This window comes from Ursus maritimus, unplaced genomic scaffold (genome assembly GCF_017311325.1).
Source record: "Ursus maritimus isolate PB19 unplaced genomic scaffold, ASM1731132v1 scaffold_7, whole genome shotgun sequence".
NCBI lineage: Eukaryota > Metazoa > Chordata > Mammalia > Carnivora > Ursidae > Ursus > Ursus maritimus.
Window position 1 is genome coordinate 36,180,279 of NW_024426885.1, and position 20,629 is coordinate 36,200,907.

The following is a 20,629-nucleotide window of genomic DNA, read 5'->3' on the forward strand; positions in this document are numbered from 1 at the left end:
CCCTTGTGTTAAGTGAAAGAAGGCAGATGTAAAAGACTACATAATGCATGGTTCCACGCATATACCAAGAGGCACTTATCCCTTCCTCCCTTCTTTACTTTCTTTCTTGATTTATTTAAGATTTATGTATTTATTTTAGAGAGAGACAGAGAATATGAGTGGGGGGAGGGGCAGAAGGAGGAGAGAGAATCCCAAGTGGACCCCCCACTGAGTGCAGAGCTCCAATGTGAGGCTTGATCCCATGACCCCGAGATTGCGACCTGAGCTGAAATCAAGAGTCAGATATTCAACTGACTAAGACACCCAAGCACCCTCTTTCTTATGATTAAAAGAGCTCAAGTGAAAAACCCTGGCATATGATGGGAACTAAATAAGTTTTATTTTTTTTAATTTATGTAGCCTTTCCCCTTCCACCATTCTTTATAAAATGGGTTAGTCCAACTCTCTTAGGCATCAAAATTAATAACTGAAAACGTAACAAATAGAATATAAATGGACTGAGAAGTAAATGTGTAAGAAATAAAGTCTAGGGGCACCTGGGTGGCTCGGTCAGTCAAGCAGCCAACTTTTGTGATTTCAGCTCAGGTCATGATCTCAGGGTCCTGGGATCAAGCCTGTGTTAGGCTGCAGGCTCAGCTGGGTAGTCCGCTTGTGGACTCCCTCCTCCTCTCCCTCTGCCCCTCCCCCTTATCAAGCTTCCTCTCTCCCTCTTCCTCCATCTCTTAAATAATAAATAAATCTTTTTTTTAAAAAAAGGAATAAAGCCTACAAAGACACACAACAAAAGTCGTAGTAGGTATGGTAGTAGAAGGAAGGACTTTTACTTTTTAAACACTATTGAGTTATTTTAATTTAACTAAGGCCTGTAATTCCTAGGGGCATAGTGGAATATTTTACACTTTTGAGGGAATCACAGTACTCGACGTATGTTGAACACCATAAACTATTAGCTTGAAGTAGTTCACAGTTTCAATGTTAGATCACACTATTTCTTTTGTTGTCATATCTTGGTGAAGCTGGATTTTTCAATGGTTGCTGTGATTGAAAAAAAAAAAAAAGTACTACCCCAAAACAAAGAGGAATAGGAAATAAGGTTGGCAATACTTTCCAAAGCTTGAAAAGCTATGAAGCGTCCAAAAGGTATTATCTTAAAGAAAGTAATTTTTTTTATGTACATTATTTTTTCAAATGGCTCTTGGTTAAGGTATAGACAGTTATATATTAAGTAGTTTGGACTTACTACTTAGAAGAACTGTTATGTATTTAGGGTGCCATGAAAAAATTACTAAGATAGAAGGTTGCCTCAAACCCACAAAGTCTACAAAGCTCTGGTCATACCTATCAGCAAATGTGTGTGTGTCACACACATTTCCACTCTATCATGATAATCAACATAATACTTTCCTTGTACTTACCTCAGTGCTTGAAGCAACTAAGGAAAATTCACGAGAGAGATTAAGCTTAATGCCATCAAAATTTATTTCCGAAGGCCTTGCAATTGGGTCAGCACTAAAAACATAAGATGGTCTAGGCACTCCATCTTGATTTAAATTAGATTCCATTCTGCAAGAATAACAGTAATTTTAGATAATTTTAATAAATTAGCATATAAGCCACCCGTAGTTGAAGAATTCTTGAGTCCAGTCCACTACTAACCCCCACATAACTAGATTTCCAGAGAAGGAAAACATTAGACTGCTTCACTTATAACATGATGACCCATGGAAAAGACAATTATTAAATTATTTACAGATTCTGAATCAAATAATATTGGAAACAGTCTACCGCTACTATTCATATGACCCAACCTACAGGTAGATTCATCCGAAGAGATTTCATGAGTAAAGGTAGTCCATTATGTAAGACAGTATAAAATATACAATCTCTGCCTGAAATCCTCTCAGAAATCAAATAAGAGTAAATTATAATCTTGTGTTATTTTAGTTATTTAATGTCGTCTGAGAACGTTACCTACAAACTCCGTAATGTGTTAGCATTTAGGAGTTAAACTCGATTATCTGGACAACTGAACTTCTTCCACTGAATTCTTCCAAATAATGCAAGTGAAAAGTGAAGTAATGTACGTGAACACATTCAAAACAGTATTTGACACATTGTAAGTCTTAAAAATTTAGGTGAATACGGAACAATGCATCAAAATGTTACAATTAAATTAAACCTTAACTAAAAAAATTTTAACATTCTAATAGTTATTGACAATCTACTAGTGCATAGTACCAGGGAGAAAGAGAGCTCCCTGCTATTCTTCGACAATATTATGAAATATCCAGAATAGTGGCTCCCAAATTAGGGTTCCTGGCTCAGGAAGGTAGTAATGGGCATCCGTATGTGTTACATAAAAAAGCCAAAGTTGGCCCTGGTATATTGGCCCTATGTTGTTTACTTCTTCACAGAAGGCCAGAAATGTTAATTCAAAAACCCATTAGGTGCCAGACTCAATTTTTTACACATCAATTTGCTTTTAATATAGCCCAAATAACCTTTTTTTTTTTTTTAAGTCATTTAGAGCCTAACTAGTTTGCACATCCCAGGAAACTGCACCCAACTTCTGCTAGTCACCAACAAATTCAGGACTATAAAGACCCACACCACTAATGCCTTTTGGAGTTCTCAGACCCCGGGACTCCCTGCTGTGCTGCTGAGCAAAATCCCTTAAGACCATAAGCCCCCAACCCTAATTCTTCCTCTCCTTCCCCTCCCAACTCCCTAATTCCCTTGCCTTTTTCCCCTTCTAGGTGATGGTCCTTCAGTCTAGTTTCTGGAAGGTCTCACACTGTGGGGGACTTCCCTTGCGTGCAATCCTGTCAAAGTGCTACGCCAATGAAGTTCCCTGTGCGATACTGCCACACTGGGTCATATCTTTCTCCTTGATCAGCCCTGAAACCCACAGACTCAATACAACAGGATTGTTTTTGTTTTTCCTAAATCTCAAAAAGACAAAGGAAATTATTTACTGTCAACAAAGACCAGGGAACTACACGATCAACCAACCATATACTTAAACAAGTTTAGTACCTTAGTTGCTTTTGTCTTTATTGTATTAATCACTGATGTAATAAAAATGGGATAATTACTTAAATGCAGTTTGACAGAATATTTCAAACATGCAATGTATGGGTGAAAATTAAGAAAAGGAGTATCTGATAGAGTAAAAATAACCACTGATGTAAAACATAGGAGAAAAGTTTGCAAAAACATTAAAGCATTGGCTTGACATTACATAACTCAGATTTTATGGAAATGCCCACGAAATTGGAAGATAAATTTCACTCTTTGCCTTCAATTAATTTTTGGTTTAAAAAAAAAGATAAACCTTTTATTAAATTACTGAACTAAAAAGAATAATTATACCTCCTTCAAAAAGTAAGGTTATAGTATTTGTACTTGTTCGTATGTTCAGTTTCAATAAACTAACTGCCTCTTAACATTTATAAAACTGTTGAGACGTACTGTCACATCCTGTACTTTTGGTTAACTTCTACTTACGTGTGAGAAGTTAACTTCTCCCTAAATAGATTACGAATCTTTTGGCGGCAAGAACTTTGTCTTATACTACTCTGTATCCCCTACAACAAATTCAGAGACGTATGAGTGATAAAAACTCCCAAATGACTTAAATAATAAAATCCTCTAAACCAAAGAAATACAAAAATTGGTACTACTCTTTCAGTGATACTATCTTTAGCAACAGCAGGGTTCAAGACTTCATTTCTCATTTCAGAAGGCTGTTCCCATGACTGAAAAACTGCATCTTTTATCTTCTCTCTAGTGAGATTCCATGGTTTAACACTGGTGAATGATAACAAATTTGCTACTGAATGAGGTTTCTGAATGTCATCCACATAATACAGTCTCAAAAGAAGTCTATCATTTAATTGATAAGCCCTTAAATGATTTTGTGACTTGAAATCTTGGGTCTTGAAAATCTAATAAAATATATATACTGCTACTGGGTAAACATGCTACCTGGTTTCAATAACAAAAGCAAACCTGAATCTGGTCACTTTAAGCAAGGAATGCTTAAGGCACGAACTTGTGTCAACTAATCCTTCAGCAAAGAATATTAGAGAGTGTGTCAGGCAGGAATCACTGAAGCAGAAAGTGGAAAGAGATGGAGGGAAACAGTCTAAAGAGGGGGATGAGAGCAGTCACTGAATCGGCACACACGCCCCCTTCCGCTTGGTACTGCAAAGCCGAGGAGGGCAAGCCCCAGGCACCGACAGCAGCCTGGAAATAAACGCACTGACGGCCAAGACAGGGGTCCTCCCTGTAAAAAGAGGTCATACCACCGGCCAAGCAAACTGCTCACCTCGGGGATTCAGAAAAGTAGGCTTGGCATTGGAGATCTGCGCCTCAACAGCAGCAGAAAAGCAATAATAAAAACATTAGTGATTGCAAACACGTGGTGCCTAACATATACTGGCATTGTTTCTAACAACTTCACATGTTATTTTATCTTCACGAGAGCCGGGAAAGTAAGTACTATTATTAATACCCCTTTTAACAGATGACCCAGAGAGATTAAATATGTTGCCTTGCCTCACTCAGCTAATATGCGGTGGAGACAACATTTAAGCTCCAACCCAAGTAGTATGGCTCAACCCTACGATGCGCAGGCGGTGCCCACGGTCCCCAGGAGCACCCATAGCTCTACAACTCAGTTCCTGAGAGTAACCTCAGGGGCATCGCGATCCCCGTGGGAAGGTACTCACACTGCCAGCTCCGTTTCCCAGCCTCAGGCCTCCTATGTGCGCAGTCACCCACCTCCTTCCTCGCACCCTCCTCACCTGGGCGCACCTCTTCACCTGAGAAAGCTGTCTGGCCCTCCCAACCTGCGCGCGATACCGCGATGTTTTCGTTTTCAAATTCAAACAATGGCGGCGAAGTCTCCGCACGGAACGCTGGGAGTGGGCGGGGCTTCCGGAACACCGCCCGGGAGCGCAGAAGCTCGAGCTGTGGGCTTCCCACCCGCTCCCGGAAGAAGCTTTCAAATCTGGGGCTGATCCTCGAACGCCGGCAGTGACTGGGCGGAGGGGCTGGTGGGCGGCCCGCGAGGGGAGGGTTGGAGCTTCGCGCAGAGTCAGGTGTGCTGCGCGGGTTAGGGCGCTGCCTCGTGGCAGCTGCCGGTACCACCTCTGTTGGCACGGACGCCAATCTCGATACCATCCTGGAGACAAGAGGAGCAGCGAAGGCCTGGAGGTGAGGCCGCTGCCACTGCACTTAGCGCCATGACTCCCCCAGGGATGGGCCAGGAATGGCGAGCTACCCTCTGCCCCGGCGCGTCCTTGCAGGCGGGACCTGTCTTCGCGTACCGAGAGTCACTTAGAACTCTGCCTGACCCCCACCTGTCATCCCCAGCGGCCCTCATGGACGGACGAAATAAGTTTCTCCCGGAATAGACTTTTATAGGCATTTTCTTTTTTCTTTTTTTTTTCTTCTTTTGCTGCTCTGCAAATATAAAGCACCTACCGCTGCCAGGCGCTGTGCTGTGACAGTCTAAATTCCATGCTCAGCCAAGGTCTTTGCTCAAAACGTAAGTGCCAGTACAGCCTTATCTGCTTCTGTTAAAGTGATCCTCTTCTTTCGAGTGTGGTGCTATAATATTCATGACAAGCATTTATTACTTAGGCCGTCTCTCCCTGCTGTGTTGATTTTAAAGAAAAATAACTGCTAAGGTTAATGGAAATTTTACCTTGTGCCAGTCATGGTATTAAGCATATAATCCTTACTAATCCCGAGAACAGCCCTTTGAGGTAGGTACTATTATCATCCCCATTTTATAGATTCAGAGGGAACTGAGTTCATATGGTTAAGTAATTTGCTAGAAAGTGTATGGCTATTAAGGAAGGAGCTGGGAATCGAATTCAGCGGAATGATTTCATAGACCCACCCTCTTACGTGTGGTCTTATTTTTTACTATTTTACTTGGTTAGGAGCAGTTTGAGAAACCCTACTCTGATGAGCTTAGGGTCATTCTTACCTTATCATTCTATATATCTCCCTCAATTTACCCCTTCTTTAGCTGACTTCCCACTGTCTCCTCATTCAGTTCACCTTCTTTCCACACAAAATAATCATTTAAAGTGAGCCAGTTTGGGGTAGAGGAGAGGATGCAGGGCCAGGAGTTAAAATGAACAGAGAAAGTTAATGAAAAGGGGAAGACAGGAGGAAAGGTAAAATGAAAACTATGTTTTCCTGTCCAGGATGAAATTCAAGTCTTTAGTGGGCTCTATGTCAAAGTCTCCATTGCTCCTTCAGGCAGGTCTACCCTTAAATCTGTGTTTCTTGTCATACCTCATAATGCTTTCATTTCTTTTATTTTAAGATATTTATTTATTTATTTATTTGAGAGAGAGCAAGCGAGCACAATCAGGGGCAAGGGCAGAGGGAGAGGGAGAAGCAGACACCCCGGGGCGCCTAGGTGGCACAGCGGTTAAGCGCTGCCTTCGGCTCAGGGCGTGATCCCAGCGTTGTGGGATCGAGCCCCACATCGGGCTCCTCTGCTATGGGCCTGCTTCTTCCTCTCCCACTCCCCCTGCTTGTGTTCCCTCTCTCGCTGGCTGTCTCTATCTCTGTCAAATAAATAAATAAAATCTTAAAAAAAAAAAAAAAAAAGAAGACGAAGAAGCAGACACCCCGCTGAGCAGGGAGCCCAACCCATGACCCTGAGATCCTGACCAGAGCTGAAGGCAGATGCCTCTGCGATTAAGCCGCCCAGGCACCCTGCCTTTCTTTTACTAGTTGTTACTGATTCCCACCTCTTGAATCCTCCAGGTGCTATGTTTGTTTATTATTTGACAAATACTTACTGAAAAACTGCTATGTGCCAAACACAAGGCTGGAAGTTAGGGAGACAGTGGAAGAGAGTGAGCAAAATAGACGCTAACCCTCAAGGAGCTTACATTCTAATGGGAGAGACAATCAAGTTAAAAAATACAAATAATTGAAAAATTACAACTGAGTAGTTTGAAGGAAAATATTCTAAGAGCTGTAAGACTATGTCAAAGGGAATCTGAGCAAATAATGTTTGATCTAGATCTCCAGGGCTCATTAGGAACTTAACCCGGTTTTAAAAAGAGAGAAAGAGGAGTAAGCATTCCAGGCATAGGAAAAATAATACCAGACACAGGGGAAGCATAAATATAAAATCCAATGGATTCTCTTATTATTATCTCTCTCCCAGATGCAGCTACACAGTTAAATGCTTGAGCCTTGCCACACTCATTTGGCTTCTGGGTCAGCAAAAAGTCACTTCGTCCTTGTTTACTCCTGACCTTACTAACCACCTATGTTAAACTCCTTGTCTATCTCTTCTACCTAAGGTCTAAATTACGTGCGTCCTCAGAGCTTGGTCCTGAGCCCACCTTTTTCTCTCCTCTATAGTCTTCCCCTTGGCAACCTCATCAACTCTGATGGATTTAAGTATCTTTATACTTACTGGTGACTTCCAAATTCCTCATCCTCTCCAGACCTCTCCTCTGAACACCAGCCTGATGCAAATATCTGAGTACCCACTTAACATCTCTACTTGGATGTATAACAGATATCAGTAACTTAATATAGTCAATATGGGATGTTGCTTTTTCACTCCAAACCCCAAATTCTCTCCTTCCTAATCTCCACCTCAGTGAATAACACCACCGTGTCTCTGCCCAGTTACTCAAAACAAATAAAAGAATCATCCTTGGGTCCTCTTTTGCCCTCAGCAGTCTTTTCCAGTTCATAAACAAATGCATCTGTTGTGCTTTTGTGTTATAAGTAAACACCTGTTTACCTTTTCATTGCCCAGACCACCATAGCCTCCCAACTTGTCTCCCTGCTTAAGATCCTGCTCTCTTCCACAACATTCTTTGTAGAGCATCCAAACTGATCGCAAAATGTAAATGATCAAGTCACTCCCTGGCTTAAAGCCCTTTAGTGATTTCAGAAGAAAATCATGCTTATATTTTTAAGGGAAGAAAACAGATGGAAAAGAACTTACAAAATACACCAACTTTTGTGTAAGAAAGGAGAAATGAAAGTCTACATGCATATATACCACATACACGCCTTTGACCTGTTTTTTAAGAGATAAAGTCAAAAACTGTAAATCAGTAAATTAGCTGAAAATGGTTACCTATGAGGGTGGGAATGTTTTGCAAGAACTAGTGATGGCAGTGTGGCTTCTCTGAATAAACTTTTTTTTAAAATATAGTTTTGCATTTCAAAACAGTAAATTTGAAGCCATGGAAATAAGAGCAAGTCCTAAAATTTAATACAAAGAAAGAAATGAACATACTTGAATATCAAATTGCCAGCATAACCATGAGAGAAAAAGAGTTCACGCTATTAATTGAGCACAGTACTCCATGAACGGGAGTTAGAAGTTGTGGGATACAGCGTAAGAGCAAAAAGTGCAGAGAAATCAGTAACTTCATCTAGCATGTTTGATGTTGAAAGGGGTATTGGTGTACCAATTTTGAAACTACTATGCGTGCATCATAGGAAAAAGCAAATGAGTAAATATATTCGTGTTGCTTAAAACCTAGGTTCTCACTGTGGGATTGGAAAATAAATATGGAATGATAGAGGCTAAGGAAGAACCCCCATAGTGTTGGATTTGAATTGGTGGTAGTAGAATAAAGTTACGATTTTTTTTTTAATCTCAGTTGGTCCATTGATAGGGCCTAGAGGCATAGAAACCCTGACACCCCAGTGGGAACGAGCACACCTAGCACCAAGCCATTCATATGGTTTCTGAACACCATTCCTCACTAAAAGGAATCAGTGCTCCCTGGAGAGAAGGCTGATTCACATCTGGAGCAAGGAAATTGCAAAATGAGCCTGGAATGTTCTTCTCAGAAAGCAAAGAAGTCCTTAGAGATTAATAGGGTTGTTTCAAAGGATATTAGACCTGGATTAATGGGGCTTCTGTTGACCACACCTGGAGCAATTTGAGCATCAAAAAGAATAATAATGATGGTGAGAGACCAAAACAGATATATTTTTTTAAGTTCTCTCTATGAAAGAAAGAGGGAGAGATGAAATAAAAATGAAAAGTTCTTCTTTACACAAGAATGCCAGTTAATAAATACAAATGAAACAATAAATAGAAAATCCCCATTTTGCAACTCCCAATATAAAAATTGATATGGGTAAACCTTATCAATACTTGCTGAAACAGTGGATGAAAGATGCTAAAATCGTTGGCTGAAAGGTTGTTGGGGAACAGGACATTAACACTATCTCAAAGAGTGTCCTTGAGATAATTCATAATTATAAAGGGAAAGGGTAATATTACAACTTAGAGATTTATTTATTAGACATACCTTAACCAAATGAGGAAACTTTAGCATCACCAACAATGGAGCAATTTATCACCTGATAGTCTCTGTGCCAGAAATGTTTAACCTAAATCTAATTATGAGGAAACAAAACAAAACAAAAAGAATATAGAATACTTTACCAGACAACATGCCTAGGGTCTTCAAAAAGTGTCGGGGGGGCGCCTGGGTGGCACAGCGGTTAAGCGTCTGCCTTTGGCTCAGGGCGTGATCCTGGCGTTATGGGATTGAGCCCCACGTCAGGCTCCTCCACTATGAGCCTGCTTCTTCCTCTCCCACTCCCCCTGCTTGTGTTCCATCTCTCGCTGCCTGTCTCTATCTCTGTTGAATAAATAAATAAAATCTTAAAAAAAAAAAAGTGTCAGGGAAAAAGTGTCAGTGTCAGGGAAAAAGAAAAAAGGTGGAGGATTGCATTAGTCAGGAAACAAACATTACAAACAAAATTCATAAATCTTGGTTGGTTCATTGTTGTGGTTTTTTTTTTTTAAAGAAGAAACTACAGAAAAGCATTTTGTGGACAGTTGGAGAAATTTAAATATGGCCTATATATTAGATGATGCTGAATCAATATTAAAATTTTTGGCCTGTGATAATTTGTGACTATGTAGCAGATTGTTTTGGGAAGATACTTGCTTCACTGTGCAGCAACTTACCTTCAAAAGATTTGGCAAAAAATGAAAAAAAAACAGAAGTGAGAGGGAACAAAAAAATATAACAGGGAAAATAGGACCAAAAAAGCAATTGTAAAAAGTTAATAACTGCTCGATCTAGGTGAAAGGTATAGTGATGTACATTGTGCCACACTTCTTATTTTTAAAAATAACTTCGAGATTTTCTAAAGAAAAAAGAAAGGGAAAAATTTTCTAATTCTTTACCATGGCCTACCAGGCCCTGCAGGATCACCCGCTGGCCAACCTCACTTCCCTCTTCCCTTTGTGCAATGAGGCGGTCTGCTCTGGGTACCTCACCTGCACCAGGTTCTCTCCTCGCATGTATGAACCTTTGCATAGGTTGTTCCCTCCTCCCCATCCATCATGTGGCTCACTGCTCTTCCTCCTTTAGATCTCTCTATAATAGTACCTTCTAAGAGAAGACTTCCTGTCCACCTTATCCCAAGGGGCCCTTTTTTTTATTTGTAAGCTCAATTCCATTTTCATACTTATTATAACCAGCAGTTATTATATTCATCTGGTTTTTGTTGTCTTTGTTGTTCCCCCACCTCCTCAAATATAAGTTCGTTGAGTACAAGAACTGTGTTTCTCCTGGTCACTGATGTGTCAGCAATGACTGTATAAACCCATGGTGATCAAATGAATATTTATTGAACAACGAATGAAGGCGTATGTGGCTGGGATGAAGACTGTGGGGAGGGATGGCCGGAAGCAAGTTCGGAGAGACGGGCCAAGACTGGATCCTACAAGATGCAGTCAACTAAGCACTGATTTGGGTCCTTATCCTAGAAACATGAGAAACCAGTGGACTGTTTAAAGCGTGAGCACAATGCAATCTAATTTGCCTCTGTATTTTGAAAAGGTTAATCTCCTGGAGCAGAGAATAGAGGCAGCCAAGGAAGAATCGCTGAACCAGTTAGGACACTACTGCAGCCATCCCAGCGAGAGATGATGACGTGGACTCGGGAGATGGCAGGGCAGATACAGAAAAGTGGACAGATTTCAGAGGTATTCTTTTTCCTATATTTTCCATTTCGGCACCAGCCACTGGGTTTTCCCTTAGAAACAGAGCCAACTTGACTGAGAGAGGCTTCAAATTTTGTCCCCATGCCAAATAAGTTCATCTGTCCCCTTGAAGTGAGGATTAGCGTAAGATGAAGAAATCATTAAATTACATCAAGCTGATTTCCTTCCTTTGTCACAGCCTCTACTGGTAATAGCTGCCAGTCACAGCTAACTTTCCATGTGCCAGAGTGTGTTCTAAGCACTTTTACACACTTAATCTAATGGTAAACCTGTGAAGTGTTTTTTGTTGTTGTTGTTATTATCCCCCTTGAACAGGAGAGAAAACTGAGGCATGGAGCTAGTAAAGAGTAGTAAAGTTATCAAAGAGGTTAACATGGAAGTGTTAAGAAGTTTAATTCAGGAAATATTTGTAAAGTACTTATAAAAGTGCCTGACACCTGTTTAATGGTCACCTCTTAAATGTGTGTAAATAGTAAACAATGGGATTGGAATCTGGGCAGTCTGGCTCCACAGTGTGTACAGTTAACCACTGCATTCTATGGCCTCTCAAAGTTTAGACCCAACACCCCGGTAATTCAGCTAAAAGAACACTGAGTGCCTACCTTCTATGCAAAGCCACCTCCAAAAGTGGGACTGACATAGTTTTTCAGCCCCAAAACTGAGATATTGATTACAAAGGTTTGAATAACAGATTCAACAAAAATTTGTCAAGCACTCAATATGCATCAAATGCTTTTACCCTTAAGAGGCCTTCAGTCAAAAGCAAGCCCTTCTCAGTCTGAGGTTTCAAGAAAGAATTAATCTTTCATTTCTTAAGGTACCCAATATGTGTGATGCATTAATTTCTCTCCTGTGCATCCAGAGTGTACTACTTCTGTACCATCTGAGAACATTGAGAAAATAATCAACACAAATAGTTTTGTATGCCCTGTGGTTTATGTGGGGAACCCCATGCACAATTTCACAACAGTGTGACAAACATTATGACAGAAGCGTACAAGGAATAATAGGAGCAGAGTGAGTATAGCTTACGAGTAAGAGCTCGAGGGGCACCTGGGTGGCTCAGTTGATTAAGCATCTGCCTTCAGCTCAGGTCATGATCCCAGGGTCCTGGGATCAAGCCCTGTGTCAGGCTCTCCTCAGCGGGGCGTCTGCTTCTCTTTCTCCCTAGGCCTGCTTCTCCCCCTGATTGTGCACTGTCTTTTTCTGTCACATAAATAAATAAATAAAATCTTAAAAAAAAAAAAAAAAGTAAGAGCTCTGAAGTCAGACAGATTTGAGTTTGAATGTAAGCTCACTTACAGGAAGTGACCTCAGCAAGAATATGTCACTTCTTCAAGTCTCTTGAAGTTGTGAAGATTTAAATAGCGCATGTGAGTTATTTAGTACAGTCCTGACACACAGTAGATTTCATAATGAGGGGAACGCCTGGGTGGCTCAGTCAGTTAAGCATCTGCCTTCGGCTCAGGTCATGATCCCAGGGTCCCAGGATCGAGCCCCATGTCAGGCTCCCTGCTCAGCAGGGAGCCTGCTTTTCCCTCTCCCTCTGTGCCTCCCCCTGCTCGTTTTCTCTGTCTCTCACTTGCTCTCTTTCAAATAAATGAAAATTTATAAATAATAATAATAATAATAATAATAATAATAATGGGGGTTATTTTTATTAGATCTACTTCTTAAGTCACTAGAATGCAAGCTCATGAGTATGTGTCTTGGGCCACTAGAGCCCTGACACTTAGACAGTGCCTTGCGTGAAACAGCCACTCGATAAATATTTTTCAATTTCATAAATGTCATCTGCCAGGGAAGATTTCTTAAAGTGCCATGTAGGCTAAGGGCGCCTGGGTGGCTCAGTCGTTAAACATCTGCCTTCGGCTCAGGGCGTGATCCCAGCATCCTGAGATCGAGCCCCGCATCCGGCTCCTTGCTCCACTGGGAGCCTGCTTCTTCCTCTCCCACTCCCCCTGCTTGTGTTCTCTCTCTCACTGGCTGTCTCTATCTCTGTGTCAAATAAATAAATAAAATCTTAAAAAAAAAAAGTGCCATGTAGGCTAAAATGAATGAATGGGATTTGCAGGAAACTGCCAGGGGAGGCCATTTCAGGCAATGAAAACATATGAGGCAATGAGAACAAAGACAAGAGCACGCCAAAGTTTCCAAAACTAGGTACTACTGTGAGTATGTAGTTCACTATGGATGACAACAGGAGATGAAAAAAGTAGGCTGGGCCTAGATCCTAAAGGCCTCTGCACGACATGCTAAAGAGAGTGGGAATTATATTCTATGAGCCATAGGAGGTTGTAGAGACATGGAGGGAAAAGTGGAGGAAGAGAAGCAATGGGGAGAACTGGGTCCATAGCATTGCAGTCTTACAATGTGGGAGCCAAGAGATGAAGGCCAGGACATAGAAGTTTATTATGTATAGGTGCAAAGATAAATAGTAGAGGAAGAAAAAATAACCATGAGGCTCTTTAGCTAAATGCTTGTCATTGTAGGAAGTAAATAGATGATACCTATAATTGATCAGAGAAGAAATAAGATTAGGAGCATGCTATGCAAAGATATGTATGGTAATTGCCAAAAGAACTAAAAACAAATTGTAAGAGTGGTTGCCTCTGGGAAGCAGGACTGGAAGTGTGGAATAGGGGAGGGTATTATCAACTCTTCTTAAATTTGTAATAAACATTTTTTAAAGTAATACGTTACAGGAAAGATACCATTCTTTTATTAAGCACTTATTTTATGTCAAGCCATAAAGATCCCATCACCTCCTTAGTGAATGAGGCTCCCCACTCCTGAGCCTGCAGAGATTATACCATTGACTATCTTTCTAGAACACACGAGACTAGTACTTGTCTGAGAGTTCCTGTGCTCTCGGTTCCACCTGTTCTTTCCAAATGTCTTGGCGTTACTAACTCCTTATTATTCAGTGTTCATTTCAAACACCTTCCCCAATGAGGTTTTCTTGCCCACCCTACCTGAACTTGCTCCCTTCACCCCCCAGCCAGTTCCTTTCTATCACACTGGCCTGTTTTACCTTCTTCATAGCACTTACAACAACTGAAATTACCTTATTTATTTGTTTATGCTATACCTTCCCCACCACAATGTAAGCTTACAAGACCGGGATCTCATCCATCTTGTTCACTACTATATCCCTAGTACCCACAACAGTGCCTGATACATAGTAGATGCAGTAGATGCTCAATATATATTTGTTCAGTGAATGTAGTCTTGCAGGTGTTCTATGCCCCTCTAACATTCTATAATGTCCTTGAAGACTATGATGGTGTAGGCTTTTGTTGTTGTTATCCGTAGTACCCAGGCACAGGGCCTGATTCAAAATATGAGCTATTATAAGTTTTCATTAGGTATTCAATAAAAGTTTATTGATTGAATGTATAAATGAATTAATGCTGTGTACTTTCTTATATGCCATCTCATTAGCCTTAACACCCTAGTATTTCCTAATAAAAATATATACACATTTAACCAGGAATGGGTTTCCCACTGTCTAGACCCTTCTGAATGCCAAAGCTGGGGTTTCTGCTTCTATTCCATCTTCAGTGTCCTCTGATGGTGAAGGAACTCATCCTGTTTTGAAAATTATGGCCTGTTGACAAAGGTGAAATCCACAGAGAGCAGGTCAAGTGGGAGCCTTGCAAAGTCTTAGGGCACAGATGGACATCCTTCACCTGGATGGTTCAAGAAGCCAAGTGCAGGTGCTATAAGGGCCTCCCGGTGCTGACAACAGCACTTATGGCTCCTCTACACAGAGTGGCATGCTCATTCCAGTGTTGGGGGTGGTCTGCAGTCACTGGCCAGCAACCATCTCTACACATGGGCTCTCTCTATGACTCTGCCCTTTTTTGGATGTCAGTCAATCAGATATTAACTGTTTCTTTCTTTTTGTACCCCTAATCTAACAATCTCAGTTCTCTACAAGTTGACACAGAAAGGTGTAGCCACATAGAAGTATAGGGCAAGAAACAAAAGCTCAGCACTAACATTTCAAGACCTTTTATCACTGCTCACAACATAGCAAATAAGGAAAACCACAACATTCCATTACCAAAATGAAACTACTTAAAACCAAAATGGCACTATTTATAGATTATATCTTGCATTGTTTTGCAAATAGCACAGGGCAGTGCTAATGGACCTCACATACATATTCAACAATTATAGACTTTCTGCTGCATTTATCTATTCCAAAGAGTTTTATTCCTGATGACCTATTTTAAGATTCTAGCTTCTTCAGAAGAAGGAAATAGGATTGTGCCAATATGATCTTTTTATTGTAGAATATATTATACTTTTCATATTTCAATTGCTAGGGAAAATAATGATGTCATGAATAGTATGGCCATTTTTGGTTAAAGAAAGCCATTGAATTACTGTAATTAATTGATAAATAATGAGACCAATTTCAATAAATCCCTCAAAAAATACAATCTTTGCTATATGCCAACAGGGCCTTAGTGATTGGGAAGAAGGAAGGAAAAGGAGGGAGGGAGGAAGGGAAGAAGGAAAATGAGAGGGGCGCCTGGGTGGCACAGCGGTTGGGCGTCTGCCTTCGGCTCAGGGCGTGATCCTGGCGTTGCAGGATCGAGCCCCACATCGGGCTCTTCCGCTGTGGGCCTGCTTCTTCCTCTCCCACTCCCCCTGCTTGTGTTCCCTCTCTCGCTGGCTGTCTCTATCTCTGTCAAATGAATAAATAAAATCTTTAAAAAAAAAAAAATAAAAAAGGAAGGAAAATGAGAAAGAAGGAAAAAAGAAAAGAAATGCATATTTACATACTTTTTGTTTCCAGTTACCTAAAGGAATATTTTTGAGTCTTTGGTCACAGAGATATAGAATATTAGGGACATATAAGGGACCCAACAAACGATCTGGTTCAACTTTTTCATTTTATGGGGGGAATAAAACAGCGTTCTAAAAAATTAAGTGACATGCCCAAGCATTCATCATTAGTGAATGGCAAAGTCAGAATATGAATACAAAGGACATAACCAATTTCTTAAAAATAATTACACAAGAAAAAAAATACCAAGTTATAAATAATTTGTATAGTGTGATCTCATATTAGCAATTTTGAGGCTGGCACAAATTTTTTTAAAAATTTATGAACAAGCTCCTCTTTAACAATCAGAAAATTAGCATTGTTTCTTTTTACTTCCCGAACTCCTTTCATCCCAGTTCCCCCAGAATTTTACCCTAATATAAATTTTTTACCCTAATGAAGTGTTTGTGTTAAAGAGGCTTTTATTAGCCACCTTATCATGTCTCTCAAACAAAAGTCCTCATATAGATTTTATTTTTTATTCCCTCTAAGTTAAAAAGCACAGTTCTGTAGTTATTATGACAACTATTATTATTATACAAGTAATTAAAACAATATAAATATATTAAATATTTTTTATAATTACCAACATTTAACTAGAAATTTTCAGAAATGTACCATTTATTGAGATTAATGGAGATTTATTTTTCCATTAGTTCATGTGCTCATGGAAGAATATTATGTCTTAAATGGGACAGATTATCACTTCTATTGCTATCTTTCATTTATATATATATAAGCATAAAGTTGCCTTATACACAAAAATAATATAGGAATAGAAAGACTTTATGACAACGCCACCCAATTCTTTAAACATCTTTCAAATTAGATGCCAAAAACAAGAGTGACTTATTATCTGAAATTATTTTTAAAGACTTATCACCTAACAGTTCAATTAGGTCCTCTTTTAATTTTGTTGAAAGCTATAACTTAGAGTTTTATTACACAGACATTAGAATCTCAATCTCTTAAACTACACCAGAAGGCTTTCTCAAAAATTAACAAGTAACTATTAATTATACCTTTTACTCTTTTACCCAGTGGCACTTCATTTAAACCAATATACTCAGTAAAAATCGGAAGTATTGTTTTCAATATCTGTGAAAATGCAATATTTTTTATAAAATTTCTTTCGTCATGTGTTTGAAATATATTTATGTCGAAATCTTACAGGTTTCATTTATTGTATGTATGGGGAAAATGTCATATAACCTAATTGACAAAGCCAGCCCTCACTGTCAGACTAATCAGTTTGTAAGACACAGGGTAAGACTTATTTTCTGTCAGGAAAAGTCTGATTTTATTTTTCAGTTTAAATAAATGTGTTACTGTGCCATTAATTAATTTTAAGGAATAATATGAAAAACACTGAAAAGTAAGTTATAGAATCTGTGTTGTATGATATATTTCCCAAAGCAGTCAAGATTAAAATGATACAGGAGTACCTGGTGGCTCAGTTGGTTAAGCGTCTGACTCATGATTTCAGCTCAGGTCATGATCTCAGGGTTGTGGGATTGAGCCCCAAGTCCAGCTCCATGCTCAGAGAGGAGTCTGCTTGAGGAGTCTTTCACTCCCTTGCCCCTCCTCCTGCTCGTGCTCGTTCTTTCTCTCTCTGTCTCTCTAAAATAAATAAATCTTTAAAAAAAAGATTAAAATGATAGATTTAATATCATTAATTTTACATTAGTTAATTAAAACAAAATAATACATTTTTTATTACTTAATTTGCAGTAATGCAATGTAGTATCCAGCCAAATCTAGAAGTTATTGATGAAGCAAGACCTATGAGAGTAGGTATTATATTCTTTAAGAAATGTACATATGCATAATTTGAATTCTAATATTAAATTTTTTAACATAATAGAAAGATGCTTAAAAATCAGAGATAAAGTCACTAACTGCATTAGACATCACAACCAAACTTTCCTTATGTGTTTAATAAAAGATAAAGGTATATACTAATTAGAGTAATTAAAGCCAGCTGCTGTAAAAAATAACTCCACACTGATTTGTTTCTCATTCATTTCATATATAGCCCCATTGTGAGTGGGATGACTGCCCTGGGCAACTGCCTTCAAAATACTAGCTTGGTTCCTTTCAGTTGGTGATCTGCAGTATTGACCTCCATGGACCTAGCAGAANGGAAAGAGAGAACTTGAAATAAGGGTGCCAGAAGGATTTCTAACTAGGCCTGGAAGTGATGTACGTTACTGCTGCTCATATTCCTTTGGAAGGAACCCAATCTAACTGCAGGGGAGAAGGGGAAATGTGGTTTTCCTACACATTCAGGAAGAAGAAACCCAGCTGATGAGCAATAGCCAATCTCTGTCACATAGCTAATAACTAATTCATCCAGCAGCTAGCAAATTCATGTGTTGTTATTGGGAGATAGTGAAAATTAAATAATTCAGAAGATGAAATAAAATGGGAATTGACCATAATCAAAATAAATATCTGATCTGACTTGATAAAATAGGTTTAACTGCTTTATTGGATGATATATAACGTATCCACGAGAAATCCTGTAAAAATTGTATCTGTGAGCGTTAACCAAATGTCTCTTTTAAAAGTTGGTATTTCTGGGGCGCCTTGGTGGCACAGTGGTTGAGCGTCTGCCTTCGGCTCAGGGCGTGATCCCAGCGTTATGGGATCGAGCCCCACATCAGGCTCCTCCGCTAGGAGCCTGCTTCTTCCTCTCCCACTCCCCCTGCTTGTGTTCCCTCTCTCGCTGGCTGTCTCTGTCTGTCAAATAAATAAATAAAATCTAAAAAAAAAAATTAAAAAATAAAAGTTGGCATTTCTAAAAAAACATTTCAGTTACACTAAGAAATAATCAGCATTACTACCACTACTGTTCAGGCTGTTTGGAGGCGCTTTTCTTTCCAGCTAAAGACAAGTACCAAGGTGAGTATTTTTTAAATAGCTGAAAAGAATTGCTTACATTTAAAAAGGCTTTTTTTTTTTTTCTCTTTTCTTTGCTATCATAGAACTCACAAGAGCATCGCATTTTTGGTAGTAGTCTAAAAAGAGCCAGAGACACAGCCACCACCCCACTGCTCATTCTAATTTAATTCACAATATCCCAATACTGGCCAAAATACTCTGGTTCCAAAGCAACACGTGCTCTTAATAGAAATATGTATAAGAAAGACAAACATCAGTCAGGCTTCTATGTGCTTTAATTGTTCAAGGAGACTTCCCCGAAACCAGACATTTGAATTGTTCTTTTTTTGGGCAACCAGGAGATTTTTACTCCTTGGAACAATGTGCCATAAAGTAGGAGATTAGACTATAATGAAGGGAGAGGTGAGAATGCAGTATGTTTGCTCAGGAAAAAGGAAAGTATGCTGAAGTAAGAGGAAAAAGTAGTTAGGGCATTAGAGTCAAAGAGGTGGATTCCAGGCTCTGTCAGTTAGAAGTTTGTGACACTAGGCAAGGTCAACAGACCTTTCTGAATCTGATGCTTCTTTAATGCCAGCTTGTCTGTGTGCCAGCCTGGAACATAAAAGATACCCAATAAATAGTCGTTATTATACAATCAGACAGGAGACACCAGTGTTGAAAAGTAGTGTGAGAGCGATCTTGACCCACCTAACAAATATGATCTCTTCCTCTCCTAAAGGAGAGAATCCTCATTGGATTTTATACATTTCTGGTATTTACTTACTAGATTTTAAACTCTTCTGCAATTACAGGACCTGTGCTTTACTCATTTTATAAACCCCTCAGCCCTAGGGACTGCTCTTGCACCTAATAGGAAAAGGGAGGACTTGGGACTGAATCAATAGTCTTCAGTCTTCTACTATATAGGCACCTCCCACTTTTTGAAAGTTCACATTTTTTTTAAGATTTTATTTATTTGAAAGAAGGAGAGAGAACACATGAGTGGGGGGAGGGGCAATAGGAGAAGGAGAAGCTGACTCCCCATTGAGCAGGGAGCCAGATGCAGAGGCTGGGGGGCTCCATCCCAGGATCCCGGGATCCTGACCTGAGCCCAAGACAGACGCTTGACCCACTGAGCCGCCCAGGCACCCCTGAAAGTTCACCTTTTGCCACTTCACTTTTACAAAAGATCTACATTAGTACCTGTTGTCGCTAACCAAAAGAAATCCCAAGAGGATTTTTGCTGTCTTGAGAAAAAGCGAAAAGAGCGTTCAGCATTTGTTTTCAGAGTTAGTCCTTACAGGGGCAGCACTGGCCCCAGCGATGAAAGTGGCGCCACCAAGCTCCTTCTTCAGGAACTACACTCGGCGTCTCAGGATCCAGCCGCCATAGCTTTGAACTGTCTTGTCCGTGAGCATTTGTGCTTCGTCTAGATTTATTTTGTGCATTAGTTAGCTGTATCCTAAGGTATCAGAAAAACCAGGAGAGGTTATTTTTTGGGTCTGGGTACCCTCAAAAAATTTTCCATACGAATTAATGGTGGTTGTATCTATGCTTTATGCCATTTGGCTTAGGAAAGATTTCATAGGAACGCTCTACTTTCAGATAGCGGGGGAAACCTGTAGTTCCTAGTAGCTGTTTGATGAAGAGCTAAACAAATATGGGGGTGATGAGCATGAGTAAGAAAAACTGGCTCTCCAAAAAGAACTCATAAAAATAACACATGAAATAGGGCCCAAGCCACAGAAGTCCTTCAAAACTCTCATGAATTCTAAGTTGGAGGAAATTTATTAGTAGAGTGTCTAAAATATGTTTTAATTCTGAACTTGATTAACAATAATTCTGAGTCCAACTTGGGATATATA

The 20,629-nt window shown here is 39.7% G+C and overlaps 2 protein-coding genes across 4 annotated transcripts in view; one reads left to right on the top strand and one right to left on the bottom strand.

Moving 5' to 3' along the window:
- Positions 1-4,901, bottom strand: part of KIF20B (kinesin family member 20B) — a 64,808-nt gene extending 59,907 nt beyond the window's left edge. Inside the window, exons 1-2 of the mRNA XM_040624125.1 lie at positions 4,734-4,901; positions 1,416-1,563 (exon numbers count right to left, since the gene is read on the bottom strand). Coding sequence (XP_040480059.1) covers positions 1,416-1,562 — 147 coding nt within the window. The 5' untranslated portion in view covers position 1,563; positions 4,734-4,901. The remainder of the gene's footprint in view (positions 1-1,415; positions 1,564-4,733) is intronic.
- Positions 4,902-5,022: 121 nt separating this feature from the next.
- The window catches only part of PANK1 (pantothenate kinase 1), a 101,639-nt gene continuing 86,032 nt past the window's right edge, over positions 5,023-20,629 (top strand). The window contains exons 1-3 of one of the 3 annotated variants that reach the window (XM_008696234.2): positions 5,023-5,220; positions 5,484-5,554; positions 10,878-11,023. The gene's annotated coding sequence lies outside the window, so the exon portion shown is untranslated. Of the gene's footprint in view, positions 5,555-10,877; positions 11,024-20,629 lie in introns of all 3 variants that reach the window. The other 2 variants (XM_040624127.1, XR_005833182.1) reach the window with 2 other exon arrangements.